The sequence below is a fragment of the Dipteris shenzhenensis genome, chromosome 28 (assembly GCF_047967505.1).
Source record: "Dipteris shenzhenensis isolate YYH24624 ecotype China chromosome 28, Dip_SZ_1.0, whole genome shotgun sequence".
Lineage (NCBI taxonomy): Eukaryota > Viridiplantae > Streptophyta > Polypodiopsida > Gleicheniales > Dipteridaceae > Dipteris > Dipteris shenzhenensis.
The window spans coordinates 19,922,076-19,946,401 of NC_141623.1; the positions used below are offsets into that span (position 1 = coordinate 19,922,076).

Genomic DNA, 24,326 nt, shown 5'->3' on the forward strand with positions numbered 1-24,326 from the left:
ATGGCATAAAGGTGAGATAAGAATCACAAGCATGAACCAAATCTAATGGCCAATGTGAGTATATCTAGAGAAGAGATGTCTTACCAAAATAAAATGGAATTGCCACACGTCACACAAATGAGGACTTTGGATTAATCAACCCTAGATCTGCCTCAACAATTGGTATAATCAAAGTATGCCAACCAATACATACACAAGTATCCCTAGTGACATCCTATCAAACCACATGCAACCTTGAAAAGGGTTTGTGAATAACTCCTGCCAAAAGTGACCCATAAATTTTGTATCTCTGTCATTAACAATTTCCTGAGGGAAGCCATGCTGCTTCAAAACATGCTCAATAAATTGCCAAGCAATCTGTAATGCCCAATACTGGGTCTTGGTGGGTATGAAGTGAGCCTCTATTGGCACTCTATCCACAACCACAAAAATGCTATCCCATCCACTCTCTATAGAAGGCAATCCTGTGATGAAACCCATAGTTATGTGAGTCCATTTGCCTTCTGGAATAGGTAATGGCTGTAAAAGACCTGCGGGTAGCTGGCTGTCCACCTTATTTTGTTGGCAAGGCAAACATTCCATGCCATCCCAGATGAAGCTCTGTTTGATCTTTTCATATGTCGTAGTGATACCCACATGTCCCCCCATAGGAGATAAGTGCATTTCATGCAAACCAGCAGTCTATACTAGGGAGTCTGGCACAAGATTAATTCTGTCCTTACAGTACAACCACCCATTATGCAGCTTAAATTCAGCATGCCCTTGGCTTGAAGGCTCCTGTAACTCCAAAATGTGGGAGTTGCATTTGAATTCTGCATGTATTCTTCTTGAATCCCATGAATCCAGTCCTGATAGATGGTGGAAATGGCAGATAAACTACATGCCCACATTCTAGACAAGGCATTGGCAACCACATTTTCTTTCCCCTTCCTATATTCAATGTCGAAATCATAGGATTGAACTGCAGCCAACCACCTCTTCTCCTTCATGGACAAATTGCGCTGCGTAAGAAAGTACTTGAGTGTCCTATGATCCGTCTTAACCTTAATCTTGCCACCGTACAGGTAGTGGTGCCATTTCTCGAAAGCATGTAGGATAGCCAGCATTTCCTAATCATAAACATGATAGTTCAATTCCTTATCCTCAAATTTCTTGCTCTCGAAAGCTATAACTCCATGCTCTTGTCTCAGAACAGCCCCTCGGCCTTTGCCACTTGCATCTATCTCTACAATGAAGACCCGTGAGAAATCCGGGCATACAAGTACAGGTGCATTACATCTTTGAGGTCCTCAAAACTGAGTTGTGCTTCTTCTGACCACTTAAAGACGTCCTTTTTCAACAAGTCAGTGAGAGGGGCTGCCCTCTTGGCAAAATGTTCAATAAATCTCCTGCCAAAAAACCTCTGAGTTGGGTGGGATTCTCTAGTTGTGGCCACTCCCTTATGCATTTGACCTTGGCTAGATCCACCCAAATTCCATCCCTGCTCACAATATGGCCAAGATACTTGATCTCTTCTGCCATGAAAGTGCACTTTCTGGCTTTAGCATAAAGCTGATGCAACCTCAAAAGTTCCAACACCTGCTTGACATGCCTAATGAGTTCAGAGCTTGGGAGACAGTGAGAGAAGATTTCTTTCACAGACACCCCACGTCTATTGAAGAAAGGAGGCAATAGCCTCTCCTCTTTAGTAAACTCATCATGATTGATACAAGTCACACTCTTAGAGTTAGACCTCACCTACCTTAGGGGAGCTTCATCACAAGAGTGGCTAGTATTGTGGGAGAGTGAATGACCTTTACAGACTTGCCACTGTAGATTCAGAGATAGAAAGTGTATGGACTTAGAGGATTCCAAATCATGTTACAAAAGGGGGAGAGGATGATCACAAATGAATGGAGAGTTGGATGAGATCCGCACTCTTGGGTTGGTATCTTCCCTCGATATGAGATTCTATTTCTAGTGATGGTACCTTAGGACTCTCTTCCCTCACATTTTTTTGAATTCTTTTTTTAAGAAAATTACTTTATTAAATATGCATGAAAACCGCGAGAGCAAGCTCAAATGCGGGAATACATCATGCTATGCATGAGGAAAAAAACAGCTCAAAAGGAGCTAATAAAAAACCAAGGCGGAGGCTGAAAATGCCACCTCAACCCTAAGGAAGACTCGGAGAAGAAAGGAGATCCTCTCCAAACTCTAAAAAAAGTAACTCTCTTGGCAATGGCTGCTCTGGAGGATCCCTGCATGCTCGCCCAAATGGCCACCAGAGTGTGTACCACAACGGTCCAAAATACTGGCCTAAGCTTGAGAGGGGTGAACCTGGGTACCCTCCATCGCCTCTGTACACCTGGCTCTCCAAATATGCCAAGCTGCAATGCTAGCCAGAATCTCCCATGATGTGTCTACTGAGGCATGAGCAGCTCTGAAAGGAGTGAAGGGAACATCTTGGAGGGAACAAGACTCCACTAAGTGTCGTCGTACAATGAGAGCTGGATCTGGATCATGTCCCTCGAAGAACACTTGAGGGCCAATAAGAGATAACCATGCTACTGAACCCCAGGTCATATAGAAAGGTGCAATATATGAAAGATGCTGAAAATTCTAGCAACACCTTTGTAGATCGTCCTCGCCTATACTCCCAAAGGCAATGCTGTACTGACTCAACTGCTATGTGGCAACGAGGACAAGTAGGGTCAGCCCCGAACCTGGATCTCCACAAGTTCACTGCAATCCCTCCATGAATAGAAAGCCAAAAGAAAAGAGTGATCTTCCTATTCCTGAGGGATTTCCAAAGCCTACGCCAAAAGTTTTTTCGCACAACTGCAGAAATCTGAAAACTATCCCAATGAGGGGCTCTCCAGGGCCTCCAACCTCTACTGTTGCGCTGAAATCTCCGGGCATTTCTGACTGTATAAAAACAAATCCAACGCCGTCCTGAATGAGGTCAGTGTCTATGGAGTGGCATCCAAAAAAACAGCCGTATCATTTGTCAACTCACTGTCTAAGAGCTCATCCTCCTGCTTCAATGGAAGCCTGAGCCCTACAATATCAGCTTGAGCTCTAATGTGATAGCTCATAGCTTCAGCCACAAATAAGAACAGAAAGGGGGCTAGAGAGCATCCCTGGCGGACTGATCTGGTGATTTCCAACCTGTCTCTCTTGACTCACCAATAAGAACCTGGCTGTGGGCTGATCTGTAGAGAGTTGACACCCCTCTGATCCATGCATCGGAGAAACCAAAGTGAGTAAGTGTGCCCTCCAGAAAGCCCCAGTCTACCTTGTCATAAGCTTTCTCAAAGTCCAGGAGTAGAATGGCCAACATGTGGCCATTATGCATGGTCCACTCAGAAGCCTCCAGCCTCCCAAAATGAGAAGATGTTGTCAAAGATGCTCTTGCCATGCACAAAGCCCATTTGCGTATCATGAGCAAAAAGAGATGCAGACGAAGGCTGATAGCTTTTGCTAAGATTTTCTACAAAGTACCCAACAACAAAGTAATTGGTCTCCACTGAGACACTAAATTCCTGCAACCCCCTTTCGGAATCAAATGAATGAGGCCCTCCGTAAGTGAGTCTGGCATCTCACTCGAGTCCCAAACACCCTGCAGGGCTGAAGTAATGTGACCCCAAAAAGTAATTAAAAATAAGGGGTTAAGTCCATCTGAACCAAGACACTTGCCCTTGTGAAGGGCAAAGAGAGCAATCCTGAACTCTGTGTTGGTGAAGGGTGCATCAAGTGAGACAGTCATATCCCTAGTCACCAACCAGGTAAGTGCTGCCAAATAACCACTCTAGCATCATCTGTCGCCTAAGTGTTAGGATCTGTTGTAAGAAGGGAGGCATAGAAATCGGTGGCAGCCTGCAAGACGGCATCCGGATGTGTCTGAAGAACTCCGCATGAATCAACAAACTGTGAGACGCTCTCCTTACTATGTTTAGGGTCAAAAGTAGAGAAGAACTACTTGTTGATACTACCTCCCGTCTTAGTCCAAAATGACTTTCTGGCATGAAAGGCATACTCTGCTCTCTGATCTAAAAGTGATTGCTACTGTTGCGCCCTTGCTACAGCAAGGCGCTCCTGAATCAAAGCATCTGTAGGGCTCTTCTGCTTCTCTCTTTGGAGGGCAGCCAACTACTCACGGATACCTATCTCACCCCTAAGGATCTCACCCCTCCTGATACGAGCAACTGAAAGATAAAAGTCGCTAATACCAGAGAGAGCTGCAACTAAGTCTGACGAAGAAAGCTGCCCATCATGCATATGAGATACCCGAGTCCTCAACACTGTCTCTGTAAGCATCTAAAATCCTAACACTGGCAGAGTGGCCCCTCACATAAGAATCTGAAACCATCAAAATCACTGAAAAATTATCCGAAGTAGACACCCCAACTACAATGCTAACTGTACCACACCCGTCATCTGCCTGCCTGTCCCTAGCGTGCACATGATAGTGGGCGGCCCTCTAAGAGCCATAAGCACCCCACGAATCATTTCTATAGCGAAAACCTTGCAATTCATCATGAAGAAAGTCTGCCAAAATCCCATTTTTGGACAACCACCTGCAATTTCCCAGGAGAGCTCCAGTAGCCACTTCTCAACTAGGTCAACCTGTTTTTTCTCAGATTCCACCTCTTGCAGGGCTTCCATAGATGAGCAACTTCTCCTGAAGCAGTTTTGCTAGGGTTTCAAGCAATTTTTGAGTAAAAATAGCAGCTGGTTGTCTATTTCATGCCTATTCAAGCACACTTACTGGAGGACGCCACTTTTTGAGAGCTTCTGGAGCTGCTACAAGACTCGGCAACCAATTTTCTGCTGTTTTTCTTGCTACAACACGCATTTCTAGGCAGGGCAACCTGATTTTTGCTGGTGTTGAGCTCTCCAAACAGCTGCAAATCTGTTCTGTGCTGTTTTGGAGCATTGCAGTCATTTTTTCCAGCAAGTCAATGCTGTTTTGCATCTGTAGCACGTGTTTCAAGGTAGGTTGAACCTATTTTCAAAGTGTTGCTCTTATTTTGAGGAGATATTCAGATCTCTTCTGCCGCTTACCAGCTGGTCGACTCATTTGGGGACTGTTTCCCAGCTTTTGGAGCTGTGTACTTGCTGTTTTGAACTTATTTCAAGCAGTTTTGTGAAGGAACCGCTTGTTTTTTGCACTCTCGGAGTGCATAAAGAACCCATACATGATGCTTGACCAATCAAGGTTTGACTGAGGGGAAGATTGTGCTTTGATCGGAGCAATTTTCAGTAAATTTCAGTCATTGTTTGGAGGGCTTTTGGAGGCATTTTGCTACCCATTTTTGAGCACATACAGTTGTCAGTGGGTGTATGCGATGTTGAGTCAAGTATTGGCTAGTTTGGGCAGAGTTTTTGAGTGTGCAATACATATCCTAGGGAGGGAATTTTGTCACGAAGACGTGAATTTATGGGAATTTTGATTTGCGACTCTTGTAATTTACATGTAACTACCTTGGGCCTCCAAGACGGGCCACGTGTGTGGGACTTGGGGAATTAAAATTCCTAGCGAGCCCTTGGAAGTTGTGAATGTGCAGGCCAATTACTAGGCAATTAATTCCTAGGACCAGTGTGTGCAACAGAGGGGCAGAGAGTGGTGCAATTAAATTTTGCTATTTTTAGCACGGGACTCTAAAATCAGCATAGGACACCTATTTGGCATGCAGGACGCTAAAAGGCAAGCAGAAAAGTCAAAATGTGCTTTCAGGGCTGTTTTCTAGACCACATAAGAACACGGAGAGGCAAGTCACAAGATGGCAAAGTGCCCTAGGGCTATTCGCCTTGCTGATTTTTGACAACCAGGGCAGTCTGTGGGTTGTTGGTGGGCTCCCTGAAGCTCAAAAACGAAATTCGTTTTTGTGCCAAGAGCAGTTTTTGCTGCTTTCCAGCTTGCAAGCAGGCTGTAGGAAGCAAGACGATTTGATTTCTGGCTGATTTCTGTCAGCTGCAGCTGATTTTGGGCTTTTTCCAAGTGAGGAGACCTGTTTTGTGTTGCTTTCGGGCTGTTCCATGGTTGAATCATCAGTTCCTAGCTGGATTCCGGGTTTTCCAGACCAGATGACTTGTTTTCTGAGGATTCCTAGCAAAGGAAGGCTGGTTTTTGCCTGCTTTTTCTGTTCCCAGACTAGTTGTGGGCTAGTAATTGCGTTTGGTATTGTTTCTAGGCAAGGAAAGGCTGATTTATGCTGTTGGGCAGTGGCCAAGGGTGGCTACAGTTTGGGACGAGCTGTTTGGAAGGGTTTCCTTGGTTGGTTGTGCCAGAGTTTGGCTGTCCTTGTCTTTTCTGCAACTGTTTAGCCCTGCTTGGCTGGTTGGGCACTTGGTTGTGCAGTTGCAAAGAACAAAGAGATAGTTTATACCTTTGGGATCTGTTGCACGCTTGGTCGAAAGGAAGGATGCGTGATTGCCTAGTGATTGATCATTGGATGTATATTCGCCATATAAAGTTGAGCAGGAATTGCAAGGTGTGCAGGATATTGGAAGTCTGTGGGCAGTGGTTTGCCTGTGTGCAGCTTTCAAGAGACCTTTTAATCAGCCTCTTGGCTTTATATGAATATTAAAGAAATACCGCAACAGGCGCCAATGTTTGGGGCCAATCGGTGTCTTTGTTTCTGAGTAGGAGCGCTCTACCTCCCTGTGATTTTATATGTGGTGATTAATTGTAACAAGGGCAACTACTAGACTACTAGACTGTCACTTAAACTAGTAAAAAGAACAGAAAAGATAGAGGGGTAGGGTTAGAGACACTCTCACATGAGAGGGCATGGACTTGCAGCTCCATGGGCTGGCTAGCCATTGCTAGGGGATCCTTCTTGGGATTGAGTCAATCACCAAAGGGAGTAGACTCCAATTTTTATTATGATCAAAAGGTACTTGGAAGTACAGCTTAAGCCCCTTTTTATATTATGGGAAAGTGGACCAGCAACACTAAATGCTTATGGGATAACTCCCAAGGCCTGCCACGTGGCATTACATGATTTAAAGTAGAGTTTACAAAAGCTGAATTCCGAGCAGATTTCAAGGTAAATGATCTTCAATGGACTCCAAACTTAGTTCATGTGCTCCAGAGGCTGAGGCAACTACTTGGAAGCAGAGGTATCACTATTTGCAGCAGGGAAACCCTAATTCAAAGCAAAAATGCAGGTACAGCCAGCCGAAAACGCTGATAACTCCCCCACTTGGACTCCAATGTCTACCAAACTTAAGGAGCAGCCTGTAGAGCCTAGGGCGACCAGCATGGTGCAAGAAGCCCCAAATTCTGAGCAGTACTTGGCTAGATCGCAATTTAGGTCAAAAATTCGCCTACACCAATCAGATTTTCAAGCAATTTCTGGGTCAAACCTGCACCATTTCGTGTTTCTTGCACATAGGAGTGATGAGGGAAGCAAGGGCTATCCAATGATGCTAAAAGCCCCAAATTCTGAGCACTCTGAAATTTAGGGTCTCTGCACAGTCTGACACGTGGCAGCAGCTGACTGGGACACCTGACCACGATGAATTTTTGCACAGAAGTAGGGATAGGCCTAAAGATTCCATGCTCCAAGTTTCAGCAAGTTTGGACATGATTTACCCCACAATTTCCCATGAAAAGGGCTCTGATACCAAATGTAACAAGGGCAACTACTAAACTACTAAACTGTCACTTAAACTAGTAAAAAGAACAGAAAAGATAGAGGGGTAGGGTTAGAGACACTCTCACATGAGAGGGCATGGACTTGCAGCTCCATGGGCTGGCCAGCCATTGCTAGGGGATCCTTCTTGGGATTGAGTCAATCACTAAAGGGAGTAGACTCCAATTTGTATTATGATCAAAAGGTACTTGGAAGTACAGCTGAAGCCCCTTTTTATATTATGGGAAAGTGGGCCAGCAACACTAAATGCTTATGGGATAACTCCCAAGGCCTGCCACGTGGCATTACATGATTTAAAGTAGCATTTACAAAAGGAAAGAGTAGTTTCCTACTAAAATAGAGCTAACTACTAAGCTGGAAGTAACTACAGTTACATTAATAATGTGATTATTTACTGTGTATGCTGTGGTTAAAGTGGATTCTACCACCCTTTGATTAGTGAAGGCTGGTTTCAAATTTTGTGGACTGTTTTGAGGTGCATCCTCAAGCCAAGTATTGGCTTTGAAAGTGGGCATATTTTTTGTTAAGCAGGGTAATCATAGTACATTCACTTAATAGAGCTTGTTGCCCTTCGTGCATTTGTTCGACATGGCTCAGAATTCAAACGATATTTTGGTGTGCTTGCCGATGGGATGAACATGTGCAACCATGGCATTAGATATTCAAGTATCCTGAGCCATGTCCAGGATACTTCAGCCCATACCATGGAGGGGGGTTTGTACGCCATTCTATGGGCTATCCATAAGTGCCACTCCTTCCTTGGTATGTGTCTTGTAGGCATAGTTACATTCAGTTAGGTCAATTGGTACAGTTAGTACATGTACCACTTAGGACAGTTAGGACACTTAGTCCAGTTAGGGCACTTAGCCCTAGGGTTTTGTTATGTTGGCTCTCTCTTGAACCTCCACTTTCAATTTTGCAGCAATTCATTACAGCATCTCGTTTTTTGTCTTGTCACCTCCAGTTTTGAGCTTCCATTGCTTGCCATAGCCTACAGGGGAAAGGAAGGGGATCCTAGAAAGCTAGGCCAAAAGGGATGGGGGCGGGAGGAAGAGGAAAGAAAAGGAGAGAGCTAGGGAGGGATACGAGAAAGGAACAGGGTAGGAACGAAATTGGGGATGAGCAGAAGTGGAAGGAGGGAAAAAAGGAAAAGGAGATAGAGTAGTCCTACGGTTGGCTAGGCGAAACCCCAACTAGCCTAACGTTGGCTAAAGGCATTGTAACTAGCCACAAGGAGGGAGAAAGGGGGAGGAAGGTGACAGCAGCAGAAGGAAAGGGGGGGGAGCTTGGAATGCCAGGCGAGAAGAGGGAAACGAAGATAGGAACAAAAGTAGGGCAAGTGAAAGAAGGCAGAAAGCACCCAAAGATTTTGCATAATGTGGGAAACTGAGGTTTAAACACAAGAAATATGCATTGCCATTAAAATAAACCAAAAATTCATACATAATGTGCTGCACGCAATGAAGTCGTGTAAGAGAACTTCACCCAAAGAAAAAGACCTCTCATTCAACACGCAAAAGAAATATAGCAAGCTATTTGAAGCTCACAAGTACCAAGGCCTTTCTTTAACGTCACGTTGGCCTATACAAATTTTTGGAAGCAAAGAAAATCATGTGCACTATAAATTACATTGAGAACACAATTCACGCAATGGAAAGCATATGCTCAAAGAGAAATCTTTCTTGAAGCCACCAAAGAAGATTGGTGACATAAATGGCACATCATTAAATTAGAGTAAACAGCAAAGAGTTCAGAGTTTCACCTGAACAAGATCCATGTTTCTCTCTTTAGCATAGCTTAACGCCTCTTCCCTTGAGAGAATTCTATGATCTGTTGTTTCAAAAGACAAAATTGAATACATTAAGTACAATCCATAGAGAATTTATAGATTTATTTTGCATACTTTTTCAAGATGTTCATAAATGCGTGTTGGAATGGAAACTTCTTAAAAAGAGTTTGCATAACTTCACAACTTGCTCAATTACGAATAACAACCAAGAGATATACACAATTTGGTATTTGCAGAACCCCTTCCAATTTGCTCTTGGGCTGTGGGGCTAAGACCCCCCCCCCCCAATTATCCAAGCTCTTTTTATTGCTTGAAAACGAGATACAAGACCAAGGTGCAATGCACCTTACAAACTTAGACTCAAACTGTTGACTTGGACATAGACAAAGGTCTTATTTACAACTGCACGACAAGAGTGCTCAAGCTGAGCTATACACAAGGAATGACTTAAAAGCTGAACTAGTGGGAACAGGACTCCATGAGCACCTCAATCTGCAAGGTTAGCTTTAACTTTAGTTAAGTTAGTTTAACTGTTAGTTAGTTAGTTATACTAACTGGATCATTAGGTTAGTTGATTGTACTAGGTTAGCTCAACTAGTTGTGGTTAGTTAGCTGCAGTCAGTCTAACCATAACTAGGTTAGGTTAGACTAACTGTTAGGCATCTAACTAAACAGTTAGGTTAGTTAGACTAATTGGGTCAGTTAGATCAACTAAACTGGATCAATTACTACCCCTCAATTAGACTTAAGGCCCATTCACACCAAACCTTAAGACCAAGGCCCCCCCTCCCAAAAAAAAAATTTCACACCAAACCTTAAGACCAAGGCCCCCCCTCCAAAAAAAAAAAAAAAAAAAAGCCAATTTTACACCTACTTTAACCCCTCGTAACTCATCCGTTTGGGACTCAAATTGGACCCCGTTTGAACCAAGATTTCATCCTTAAGACCAAGGCCCCTCCCCCAAAAAAAAAAAAAAAAAAGCCAATTTTACCCCTACTTTAACCCCTCGTAACTCATCCGTTTGGGACCCAAATTGGACCCCGTTTGAACCAAGATTTCACATATGGAAACACCACGCTACGGGGTATTTTTCCAGCCCATTGCACACCATTTTAGCATCCCTAGCACTCGCTCATTCGCGCCCCCGTGTGGGCCTCGTTTCACACAAATTCGCTCGTATCTTCACGCCATGACCTCCGATTGACGATCCATCTACACTGGCACACTTCCCTACACACGTAGGACAATCTTAGACACATTATTAACACAACGGTCCCTACACAAACTAACACCATTCTAACCTGCGTAATCACAACTTCATCCCACATTGCTTGCATGCACTAGATGTCTAGAAAAAGAGGAAATTTCAATGCAAAAAATCTACTGCAAATAAACAACATATTCAAACTCCCCTTCCCCTGTGCTCCCTTGATTATGGAGCCCTTGGTTGAATTGCAGCCCCTCTTGCTTTGATGGATGAGGTCTTTGGGCTGGAGAGAGAAAAACTCAGAAGAAGTGATGCAGAGAGGAGAGCAAAAACCTTAGAGTGGAGTAATGGCATCGAGAGGGAGTGTCGTTGTTACTTCCGGACACGGGAGAGAGAAAGGGGTACTGCTGCTGCTCCAGAGGTCAATAAAGGGGCAGATTTCTGCAGAGAGAGAGGCCTGAAACTATAGAGAGAGAAAGTGACTGCTGTAGAGAGAGAAGCCTGGGAGAGGAGAGCTGCACCACCAAGAGGACCTGAGAGGAAGGCTGGCTGCACCAAGATGGGGAAGGAAGAGGGCTGCTGCACCAAGGAGGGAGGAGGGACAGAAATGGAGCATGGGATTTTTTGTGGAATGAGGGAGGGGAGGCCCTTCTTATGCCCACCCTCTACCCAAGATGGCAAGTTGGGGGCTTGGCTGGCCCACTTTGGCAAGAAAAAATCGCCCTTTTCAGCCCGCCAAATGGAGGGCTGGCCCGTACACTTGCCCCACTCCTTGCCACTTGCCCCCTCCTATGGCCAAGTGGCTGGGCCAGCTGGTGCTGCTGCCAGCTCCAGCCTGCCACATGTCACCAAAAGCCCTAAAAATTCAAACTTCTCAAAATTGAATTCTGACTTCACCAACGGGTTCCTAGCAGGTAGTCCTAGATATTGACCCACTCTAGAGCCACTTCTGAGTTTGATTAACCTCATCTAAAAGGTTTATTCGTGTGTCGTCTTATCTTGTATCTCCATGCCTCTTGGCATGTTTCCTAGCTCAAACCCAAGGCCCTGAGACATTCTCTTGGATGGTTGCTAGGTCACTCTGCAATTTGTGCATTTGATTTGTCCCAGAAACGGATACTCAAATGGGGTGTGATTTCTGATGTCCCTGTTGAGAGAGGGCATCACTCTTGCGGGTCGCTAATGCCCATAACCCCGAGCAAGGGGGTCCACCCTCAAATGCTAGACCTAGACCCCATGACCTAACTGAATAGAGGAAAACATTTTCATTCTCTTGCAAAACATACTAGCTTAAATATTTTAAAATAAATAGAAATTTAAAAGAAAAATCACCAAGCAAGTGGATATAGGTTGAAGATGAGTGACAGGATGGGACATGCAAAGCCATGGAAGAGCTCAAAGCAAAAATGCCAATCTCAAGAAATACATTGGAGCTATGCAGCCTCTATTAGAGTTGTGCATCTTCTAAGGTATCACATGTAGAACAAGAGTGAGGGCCTTTGTTGTGGGTGTGCCCACCCCATTAGGAAGGGGGTTGGATGTGTACCTAGGCATGTGTTTCTACCAAGGTCTTACAGCACAGATCAAGGCATGATTTGGGACCGTGGGAGGCCTGCTTGCTGCCGAGATTACTGCCCCTAGGCTGCGCCTAGAGTGGGCTGGTGTGGGGGTCATCCAAGCCACCCCTTGGGCTAGATACCCGACCTGTTTGTCGGGTTTTCACGGCACTTCACCCGGCCATTGGTAGGGGTGGGTCGGCCCCTAAGTCAAGCTATCGGCCCTTTGTAGCAGACTGACTGGAGGGGGTGAGGCTATTTATAGGAGCTAGGAAATCGCATGTAGTTTTAGGGCTGCTATTCGGAGGTGTTTGAAGAGAAGTGTGTGGAGGTGTGGACTGTTCAGGTGTCGCAAGTGTTTGAAGCGTGTTTTCAGATCCGAGAGTAGGGGTTTTAAGGGATGGGACAGCGAAGGCGTGATGGTACCTTAGGCTTCAAGCCTCTTCGTCGTCTTCTCTAGCCCTTTCTTCTCTTCCATCTTCAACCCTCTTCTCTATTTTCTTTCCCGTCCACCCTCTCTTCTACTCTCTCTTCACTCTGACATGGCTACCTTAGCCGAGATGGTGGAGAACAAGGTGAAAATTCCCATATTACCCACCTTCTCCATGGACCGTCAATTGGATGGGCTCAATAACAATGTATGGCGGGTCATGATGGAGTCTGTCTTGTAGTCATATGATGTGGCAAACTTCATTTTAGTAGGGGTTACCAGGTCCGATCCCCTTCCAGCAAACCTAGGGATCCTAAAGCAACAGGAGGCTGAGGCCATGGCTCAGCTCTAGGACCAAGTCAATGCGAGGGTACATTCCTTCGTCTTCTTGAACTATACTCCTCGAGTTATTAATCATGTAAAGCATATGACGGTAGCCAACAATATATGGGAGCACTTGGCGTCCTTGTACAACAAAACTTCTCCCATGAAGAGGATGCCTCTGGAAGTTCATAAGAGAGTGTGTTCATCAATGCAGGAGCACATCAACAAGCTCCAAGAGCTTCAGCAAGAGATTCTCTAGGCGGGGAAGGAGATATCATCTAAGGACATCGCCATTACATTGTTGTCACACTTGTCTTCTCAGTAAATCCTACTTTATACGTCCTTGATCACCAGTGGTAGGATGAATACATTGACTTGGGAGGAGTTGGTACCCATGGTGCTCAACCAGGGGGAGAGATTTCAGAGTCCTTCCCAAGGTAGTAGTGTGAGAAAGGGAGAGAGCAAAAGTGAGAGCTAGAAGCAGGAGTGAGAGAGAGCTGAAAAGATAGTTGCAAATAGATGAGTGTAATGCAACTGAATGGAGTGATAGGTTTTGTCTAAGTGACAAAACCTTATCCTTCACTAACCATAGTTAGTGAACTAACTGTGGTTAGGGGAAAAAACCTCTCAGTGAGGAAAAAGTGCCCCTAACCTACTTATTACATTACATTGGTCACTGCTAAATTATAGCAATAATTCTAACACCCCCTTGTAGTGCCAATGTCATGTACAAGGAAATGATCAATCACCAAAAGGAGATAAGTTCAGGGCATTGCGAAATGCCTCAAACTTTTCACGTGGAAGTGCTTTGGTGAAAATGTCTGCAACATTGTCATGTGTTGACACATAGATCATGCTGATCTCTCCTGCATGCAACTTCTCTCTGACGTAGTGATAGTGAACCTCAATGTGCTTCGTGCGAGCATGAAACACAGGATTCTTTGCCACTGCAATAGCAGTCTGACTATCAGTGAGAATTGGAGAAGGACCCTCCAATGAAAGATGAAGATCAGCAAATAAACGACGCAGCCAAGCACATTCAATTGTCGCTGTGAAAGCTGCCCTGTACTCAGCTTCACATGAAGAGGTAGCCATTGTAGATTGTTTCTTGCTCAACCAAGAAATATAAGCTTTGCCCGAAAAGAAACAATTGCCACTTGTGGACTGCCTAGTGTCATAATCTCCAGCCCAATCTGAGTCACTGTAGGCATGCATCTGCAAGTCACCCCCCCTCGGAAACATCAAGCCAAAAGACTTGGTACCTTGCAAATAGCGGAAGATGTGTTTTACAGCCTGCCAATGCATAGTCTTTGGGCTGTGCATATATTTGCTCACCTGAGAAACTGCAAACTCAATATCAGGTCGTGTATTGCAGAGATAAATGAGACATCCAACAGCCTGACTGTAGAGTGTGACATTAAATGATTCACTTGCTTCATGCATTGTAAGCTTCAGCCCCGGCTCCATGGGAGTAGCTATGGGCTTACAATCCTGCATGTTGAATCTGTCCAAGAGTTTTTGCACATACTTGGATTGAGACATACCGATGCCACTTTGCTCTTGAGTGAACTGGATCCCCAAATAAAAGTGTAGCAGCCCCAAATCTGACATGTCAAAAGTGGTGTGAACTGGATCCCCAAATAAAAGTGTAGCAGCCCCAAATCTGACATGTCAAAAGTGGTCATTTGACCCTGTGAGCAGTAAGTCATCTACATAAAGAATGATGACTAAAATATCCCCCCCATCCTTCTTGATATAGAGGGTGCTTTCAGTTGGACTGTTGTGCAGCCCCTTGCTGGTCAGAAAGGCATGAATCTTTGCATACCATGCACGTGGGGCCTGTTTCAGCCCATACAAAGCTTTATTCAGCTTGCATACCTAAAGTGCATTTCCTGAAATTTCAAAGCCTGCAAGTTGTTTTACATAAACCTCTTCCAACAAGTCTCCATTAAGGAAGGCTGTTTTTATGTCCAACTGATGAACATTCCACTGAAAATTTCGCTGCTGTACAAATTCATATGTGTCAAATCTGCATCCTTACGTGAAAGTGCCGTACATATTCATCTGCGTCAAAGCTGCTTCTACAACTGCCACAAATTTGTGGTTCAGCACCTGTCCTCCGTACGCACACACGTTTGTGCATGTACATCAAATGTTTTACTCGTACACATGTACGGATACTTTTCCGTACAACTGCTACTCGCTCATGCAATGCTTGCGTAGCATCAGGGTCAATGTTAGATTTTCACATTTGTACGGAACTTCGGTTTGTACAGCTTGTGCCATCTTCAAGGTCCAACCGTACAAATCATATATCTGATACAGTTTCATTTTACTACAATTTCCCGTAATTTTGGTGCAATTTTTTGTCACAATTTGGGGCTTCCGAGTGCTTTGATGTCATATTGCCAATTTGCAGCAATTTTTTGGGCTTCCTCAATTTGTCCTCTTTTGTTGCAATTTGCCCTTTAGAAATTGGGGCTTTTCATATTGGGCTTCAATTTTCCGAAGGACAAGGCCTTTGGCAAATTTGTAGGTATTTTTTTCCTCGATGGGCGAAGATTCAGCAGGCTAAACGTAATTATGGGGTCCATAATGATTCGGAATAAGCCCTCAGTACCTCATCGGATCGTACAAGTAGCCACTTCAGCTTGATGCCATCTTCCAAATGGTGACAGGTTTGATCCTTGTCTGTCTAGTCTGTCTAGAGACTACCGAGGTTGACACTAGAGTCATCCAGACAAATAGCCGAGGGAGAGGTTAGCACGGCCTAGTATGCATGCATATCCAGATGGTTTGCCAGTCAAGGTTTTCAGATGGACCGCCTACCCCCCTTCCAGCACAGCTTGGATGCCCCGTCTCTTTAGAACCCGTGAGACAAGGTCAACCCTATCATACGATTAGACCTACTCCAGCTCTATACGTCACAGACTTGGAAGGCGAACCTGGAGTTTCCCATCAAGATCCAATTCTACCATGACCACTTCGAGAGTGTCAGAGGATGGAGTGATTCTCATACCCCAATATCTGGAGGACAAGCAAGTTTCACGCATTGAGGATCGCTACCGGACAGATGTGGGTCTCATCCCATCAGCTAAGGATCGAGTCAGAGAAACCCACAGGCACGCCTAGAGAGCAGCAACTCTGCAAGCTATGCACACTGAAAGAGGAGGAGGATGTGATCTCATCAATGTAAAGTCCGAAGAGGGTCGGTGAAAGTGGACAGCCCTGCTTCACCCCGATCGTGCTCTCAACCCAATCTGATAGACCACCTGAGGCACAGACTCTACCTCTGACTGACTTATATAAGCTCACCACACCCCAAATCACAATCTCTATAATCTGCATCTCATGTAGTCTCTTGATCATGCAGGATCACAAGACAGTGTCAAAGGCCTTTGAAAGTCTACAAAACATGTGTAGACTTTCTGGTGTCTGTACCTCGCCTCCTCAATGATAGCTCTCAAAGTGAATATGTGATCTAAAGTGAAGTGCTAGTAGCTACCTCTGGAATCTTGTCTGTCCTAGTGCCCGCTACCCTCGAACCTCTGTATGAGTGCTGAGCTCCCTCTCTAGAACCGATCCATAGATCTTGGCCAGAATATGGCCAATCATGAGGGTGCGGTAGTGCCCAGACTCCATAGGGTCCCCTGCTTTGTGTATCGATACAATAGTGGTGGTGCTCCAAGTGGGTGGGAAATTGTGACAAACAGCTTGTTGAACATCTGTGCTAGGACCGGAGCTAAAATGTCCGCCCATGTGCAAAGTGCTCAGTCCGTAGGCCCTCATAATCCTATGCTTTCCGGTTATGTAGTCGACAAAGTGCAGCTCGTACATTCTGTGTGGCAAACAAGTGACAATTGGCGGGCCTGGGCATAGAGGATATGTCCGGTGGTGTATGCATCTGGGCATCATAGAGGAAACATGCATATGTGTGCCACACACCTGGGTTCGTGATGGGAATAGGTGGCTTCCCCTCCGATAGAAACCCCCATCCATTGGTCGCGGATCTCCTCCTCGTAAAGATCTGACAATCTCATCCATCCTGTGTGTGATAAAGGCCCGCCTCTTGCGACGTGTCAATCGTCGAAAGATCCTGTGTGCCTCAGATGACTTCATATGACCTAAGGCTTACTCCCGTATGAAGTAGGCTCTCGCCTCTCTGCACTCAGTATCAAACCAAAGGTTTTGACCATCTTCCCATCTCGGATTGGCGTGGATCGGTTCGTGGGAAAGGATATGGTGGCAGCATCATGTACCACTGAGACAAGGGTATCCGAGGCCTGTGTGAGGGGGGGGGGGGGGGGGAGAGAGAGAGAGAGAGAGAGAGAGAGAGAGAGAGAGAGAGAGAGAAAGAAAGAAAGATATATTAACGTCCACAGAAGGCCTCGCGGGCCTATGGGACAAAGTGACACCAAAGAGAAAAACTCATACAAGCCACAAGGGGCTGAGGCAAAGGGTGCACTAAGACCCTTTGCTGAGTACTGTGCTGAAATAAAAAGAGCTCACTGGCTCAAACAAAAACAAGTACAAAAATAAAAAAATATCTCATATCATATCATGTGCTATCTGCTAACGGGAGTAGGCTGAGAACTGGAACTTGGATTGGAAACTTAGAAATCGAACCCGGGCACTGTGGTGGCTCGTCTATGAGCAGTGAAAATGTCTCAAATCTGAGTCTGTCTGGCTGTCTCATAATGTGGCATCGGAGGGAGGCGTGGTCTCCTCGATCTCTGGACCCGCTGAGAGAGAGAGAGAGAGAGAGAGAGAGAGAGAGAGAGAGAGAGAGATATTACCATCTTTGGGAGGCCTCACGGGCCTATGAGACAAAGTACAATCAAAAGAGTGATTTATACAAGCCCATGTGGGCTTAAGCCAAAGGGCTCGCTAAGGCCCTTGCTGAGTGCTATGCTAATAATCTCAAACACACAAAACTTGTTCTTTAAAAAATACATATCCGAGTGCCATGGTGGCTCTCCGATGGGATTTTAAGATGTCTCGTATCCGTGTCTGTTGAGTCGTCTCTCACTGTGGCAGGGGACATGGTCTTTGTATCCATCGCTGGGCCATATCAAAGAGTGACACCACGAGTCAGACCGTCCCCTCTGAGGAGGCCCGAAATGGGCTGAACCTACATCGTACATGCTTTGGTCATCCTCTACATCGTGCAGGGTCATTGCATTCTCGCTCAGCCACTCCGCATTGTCTCTTCCTATTGATCCACTCTGCTCTCATGTCAACTAACTCCTCTCCCTCTACTCCACACTGTCCCAGGGTTGACTTGAATGCGTAGAAGTCGGTGACATGTCAGCGAGTCTCTGTATCTGATCTATCTCAATTTCCTATGTCATTGTCACCTCTTGTTGTTTGATTTGCGCCTTAGTAGGCTCTCTCTGTAATGCCGCATCTCCATCCGATAGCCAACGCAAGTCCGGTGATGGAAGTGGAATAGCCAGGAGAGTGGCCCAAAAACCTGCCCCTCTTGAAAGAGTCAGAGTACCATCCTCAGATCTCATAGTAGACTAGGCAAGTACATAAGAAGTACTGGCTGAACTCATGATATAGATATTGCTATGGGAAAGCTCCAGACACACAAGGGCTAGTAGCAGAGATGTTAACATGGGGAGGGGAGAAAACAAAGAAAATGGTTACGAGGCTTATGAACGTGTCTCTAGAGGAAGAGTTTCCACTAGATCGGCAGATAAGCAGAATTGTACCAATACATAAGGGGGGAGATAGCACGATAGCAAAGAATTATCGGGCAATCATGGTAAGCAGCCTAATGGCAAAGTTATATGGCACTATCCTTGAGCAGAAAATCCGCAAATGGTCGAAAGAAGGATTGAAGGCGCCATCCCAGGCACGGTTTCGTCCCAAGCATTCTACAGTTGATCGTTTGGTTGCCATACGGGCTGCAACTAAAGGAGTTAAGGGTAGGAAAGAGGCTGTCTACTATTGTATCATAGATTTCAAGAAAGCCTTTGACACAGTGCCGCGACAGAGGCTACGGGAAAGATTGGAAAAGCTTAAAGACCCTCAAGAACTCAGAGAAGCCACGTACCAACTCTACGAGAAGGTTCTAGCTCAGTTAGCACACCCGCTAGTAGATGGATCATGCTCTAAGAGAAAAGGAGTGACATAGGGGTTAAACAAGGCTGCCCCCTCCGACACTATTCAATCTTTTTATCGATGAATTGGAAGAGTGGATGAGAATACACAGCAAAGAAGTAGTTAAATTGCAGGGTACGCTTTGTTAATGCTTATATATGCAGATGATGTGGCATTCTTCGCAAGCCTGCAAGCACATCTGGATGCACTAAGAGAGTTTTGCAAACACTCGGGAATGCAGGTCAATATAGACAAGTCAAAGGTAATGGTCATCAGGACACGTAACAAACATGTAGATGTCACGTTTGGAGGGGGGCCCCTAGAAATAGTCAACTCATATAAATATTTAGGGCTGAATTTCACCACCAACTACAAATGGAATGCATGCGTGGAGAGGAGGATTTTGGGAGGTCTAAAAGCTCTATATAGCTTCCATAATAAATGCAGGAAGGTGCATCTATGGAGAGGAGGATTTTGGGAGGTCTGAAAGCTCTATATAGCTTCCAGAATAAATGCAGGAAGGTGCATCTGTGGAATTGGGAAATGAGAAAGTTTACGTACACCATGCTTGTGCAGACAGTAATCCTTTACGAATGCCCCGCTTGGGCACCTAGGCTGTCTAACGAATAGAAACTTTACATAAACGATTCCTAATAGGGGAGTTAGGGGTTAAGGCACAGACACCCTACCCCATCCTACTGGCTGAAACAGGTATGATACCTCTAGAAGGTGAAGCATTATGTCAATTCATGGCCTACCTCAACAAAGTTGAGAAGATGGATGCCGGCAGGATACCACACACGGGTTGCCACACAGAGGGGATGAAGTGGATGGAATCATGCGGTATAACAACCGCTGATATACCAGAAGATGCATGTGAAATAAGAGGGATTGTGACGCAAAAAATGATACAGAAACTATGGCAGAACCCAAGAACAAAAATGCAGTTCTATAAACAAGAAATTGACTCAATGGACAGTTATGGAATGCAGAAATACCTTGGGGAAGACATATCCACATTTAAAAGACATGTGATCTGCAAAATCAGAACTAGTTCACATGATCTCGAGGTAGAGAGGGGTAGATGGGCAAGACCCAGGATCCCCAGAGAGGAAAGAATCTGCAAAATCTGCCCCACAGGAGAAGTAATAAATGAGCAGCATGTACTCCTGAGATGTAGACCATATGCACGCATTAGAACATCACAACCAGGTATTGGCCCTTGGGTCTAGCTCACAAGCTGGCCCAACAAGTACTCACTACATGACAAATCTGTAAGATTTTTCTCTTCACTGGATGTAAGGGATGGTGATCACCAGTCCCATAGATCCTGAAGGGTCTCACGCAGACTTTAATACAATAACATGAGAGTATATGCATGTGCCAACGAGATTTTAAAAATTAAAGACAAAAGCTAGCATTTTGGAAACATTTATTGCTGTACAAAACTTATAAATCGAACTTTGTACAAGATACAATTGCCAATCCTGATTGAGCTTCCTTGAAATATAATGATGCAACATCTTGTCTGTCTACCTTTCTTATCAAGCACAAGACGAACTGTTTGTGATGTGATTGCTTCATTCAAAATGCGTCCCTGCTCTCCTGCCTTCTGCTTTGGAGGTTTAGGTGGTTTTTCTTTTTTCTTTTCCTGTTCCACCTGTCCCACTTCAACCTCTTCTTCTTCATCCTCATATCCTCCCTCATCATCATACCCATCCTCATCTTCAAACTCATCCTCATCTTCTGATTCAAGCTCTTCTTCTTCATCGTTGCTCTTCACCCCTTGTGCTTCATCGTCATCCTCCACCTCTTCTAGAGCATTAGCCTCTACATTGCTTCTCTGCATGGACCATTGTAAGGATTAACAGATATTCACTATTACTTTATGTTTTTCCAGATGGCAAATAAAGGGTATAGATAATGCATATCTTCAACAAAAAAATCTAAGAAATACGACCAAATAAGATCTGGCCAATAAAGGGAACCAATTATAGTTTACATCACTTTCACGCTATAAGTTGACTTTTTAGTAAAAGATAAACTCTATGTTTTACAAAAATTCTACAAGGGAAACAACCAATCACTCAATATAACAACCTTGGTGAGACCCAAGTACACAACTTAAAAGAGAGAAACTTAATATCTAAGGCAACACTCCTCTCAGCAGATGTAGAAAAATGCCTATCAAATTATCAAGCTAAAAACACAACTGGTAGAGAGTAAAAAGACCCAATATCATGTATTGACAAGAAGCCCTATGCCTCTCATCCTCTCCATTCAATGAGGCCTCAAATACCATTTGATGTATGGCCATCTTTAGATGTATCTAGATGTCGGAGGAAGTCGCTTCCTCTAAACCTGCATGTCTATGTGACTATTGAGCCCTTGCTCACCACCTATGCCCTACCATCTCACTCGAATAGCACAAACCAAGAGGCCCTAAGGACCACATAGTTGAGGCCCAGAGTGAGAGGTACAGCAAAATTGTCAACACGTCGATACACAGATCAAGCTAGGGGATCTTCCCTCCATATTCAACAAACCAAAGTCACAGCCGATGGTGTGAAAGTGGCACTTGTCCGACACAGGGCCATGGCTAGGAGACCACAATGGACCACGCATACTGACCGATGTCAGCACTCTATCATGGGTTCTATGCCGCGTAGCTCTATACAGCACCCAAAAGTCTCTATGCCGAGACCCTCTTATCCATTCCACGTGGACTTGGTTCCTCCGACAACATATAGAGGACCAGCACAGTGATGCCACACCATAGTTCCCATCCTTTCCATGGGCTCACACACTTTGTACAAATGTTTATGTTTATATCATATTTGTCTTGGAAGCAGATGCTCACTTAGAGGCTCCACCCATTCAGCTCATTGTATTGTATCTAGTTTTATCAGCCTCGTAGACCTTCAGTCTTTCAAAGACTTTAATAAACTCTCTCTCTCTCTCTCTCTCTCTCTCTCTCACACACACACACGCAAAGCACACGATTGAGTACATCAAGATCGAGTCTCCCAAGTCAGACCACAAAGCAATGTCTATAGGCATTAAGGGAACAGGCAGTGATGTGGGGGAAAAACAGAAAATACTTACACATCCCACGCTAAGAATGGTCTACCAGAAAGCACATACTTATGAAAAGAAGAATCAGGCGGCGATGGCACAAAGGCCAATGCCCTCAACATGTCAAGAGATGAGAAAATACATAAAGATATGTTACTGTCAATAGCACAAAAATGCTTCTCTAAAAGCAAGGGGAGAAGTCCGGGGATGCCATGTAATCATTGGTACGACCAGGATTGCAAGGACGCAAATAGAATAGCAAATGCAACAGAGAAGGAGGACAAAGCTCGAACATATAGACAGATAGTAAGAAACAAGAAGAGGATATATCTCAAGAGCAAACAGCTCGAGAGTTTTGAGGAGCTAACACAAAACCCCAAAAAGTTTTTTCGGAAACTACATGGCAACAAACCCCAAGAGAGGAAAGCACAATGGCAAGACATAATACGATTTGTCAAAAGCCTTATGAAAGAGAAGGGGAAGAAAAGATCAGCCACAACTATACCATCAAAGCAACAGATAGAGTCACAACAGAAGAAGACATGGGAAGTGGTCTGAAAAAGCTAGCTAATGGGAAAGCTTAGACACACAAGGGCTAGTAGCACAGATGTTAACATGGGGAGGGGAGAAAACAAACAAAGTGCTTACGAGGCTTATGAACATGTCTCTAGAGGAAGGGTTTCCACTAGAGTGGCAGATAAGCAGAATTGTACCGATCCATAAGGAGGGGGATAGCACGATGGCAAAGAATTATCAGATTTTACACATGGACAAGAGGTCCTGCTGGCCCCAATCTTAGCGCGAATGTTCAATCATGATGTATGCCATAGCTGCCCACCTACTTAGAGTACCACCATTGTTGTGGCAATACACAAAGCCGGGGACCCCATGGACATCTGGGAGCTACCATACTCCCATGATTGGCCACACATTGGCCAAGATTTATGGATCAGTGCTAGAGAGAGCAATCAGCTCTTACACAAAGGCACAAGGGCAGCAACGTTTGGGAAAGGCTGGTTCCGAAGGCAGCACTCTACCCTTGGTCACACTTTCACTCTTCAGACCATCACGGAGGTGAGGTCGAGATCCTAGAAAGTCCAAAATTTCCACCAAAATTAAGAATTTTTTATAATATTGAGTTTGACAAACACAATATTGAAAAAAGATGTCGAATCCTCAGGTAGTCCAAGTTCCGAGGCCAGGGTCCACTTACTTGCCACCATCCAAACAAACTAGGTGTTAAAACATCATAGTTACGTTTGGGTAGACATGTAATGCATGCTTTCCTCAGCTTGTTATCACTTACTTAGGAATATGAAAAACCATATGGATTCTTAGATGATTGAAAAAAAATTTAGTCACAACTGAAGTTTAACTCACACCAAGGAGCGAATGAGTGCATGGGTTGAGAAGGCATTATTGGAGGTATGGGAGGATTAGTGTGCTTGGTGTGTGGGGTGATTAAAAAGAGAGTGTAAAGGGGACATTTCACGTGGGGTACATAAAAGAATAATTCATAGTTGGGGAAGTATACATGTGTTTGTATATTTCCGGAAGGCCTTTGACACAATTCCAAACCCTGCATGATTAGGAGACTTCCGAAGATGCAGATTCACGAGTCATGATTTGGAGAGTGATGAGCCTATATGAGTCAATCAGAGGGAAAGTACGCATCCCAGGAGGTTTGTCAGACTGGATAGAGAGCATGATCAAAGTGAAGCAGGGATTCCTTCACTCGACCCTCTTTGGGCTCCACATCGATGAGATCATGACCTTCATTGACCGTCCCTCTTTGGGCTCTACATCGATGAGATCATGACCTTCATTGACCGATTGGGAGGTGAGGGGTCACTTCTAGCTAGGGAGCCGTACATAATTTGATCATATATAACGATCTTTAGAGATGCCCGTTATCCACGTATATCCAAATGGTTTGTCATTTAGGATCCCTGCGTCCCATGCGATGAGATCAGCCCTATTATACAATTGGATCTACTCCAAGACTGTGTGTCACGGACTTAGGGGAGAAACAGGAGTTCTCCACCAAGATCCAGTCCTATCACGACCACTCTCTGAGAGTATCAGGGAATGGAGTCCCCAATACCTGGAGGACACATGAGTCTCGAGTGCATTGAGGATTGTTATTGTACAGATGCGGGTCTCGTCCCATCAGCTGAGGATTAAGGAGAGCCGC

The 24,326-nt window shown here is 44.8% G+C and overlaps 1 protein-coding gene across 2 annotated transcripts in view; it reads right to left on the reverse strand.

Moving 5' to 3' along the window:
- LOC147883288 (uncharacterized) overlaps nt 1-24,326 on the reverse strand; it is a 49,461-nt gene that overhangs the window by 5,167 nt on the left and 19,968 nt on the right. For both annotated transcript variants that reach the window (XM_087399771.1, XM_087399770.1), the window contains exons 4-5: nt 20,594-20,900; nt 9,406-9,473 (exon numbers count right to left, since the gene is read on the reverse strand). In XM_087399771.1, coding sequence (XP_087255897.1) covers nt 9,406-9,473; nt 20,594-20,900 — 375 coding nt within the window. The remainder of the gene's footprint in view (nt 1-9,405; nt 9,474-20,593; nt 20,901-24,326) is intronic.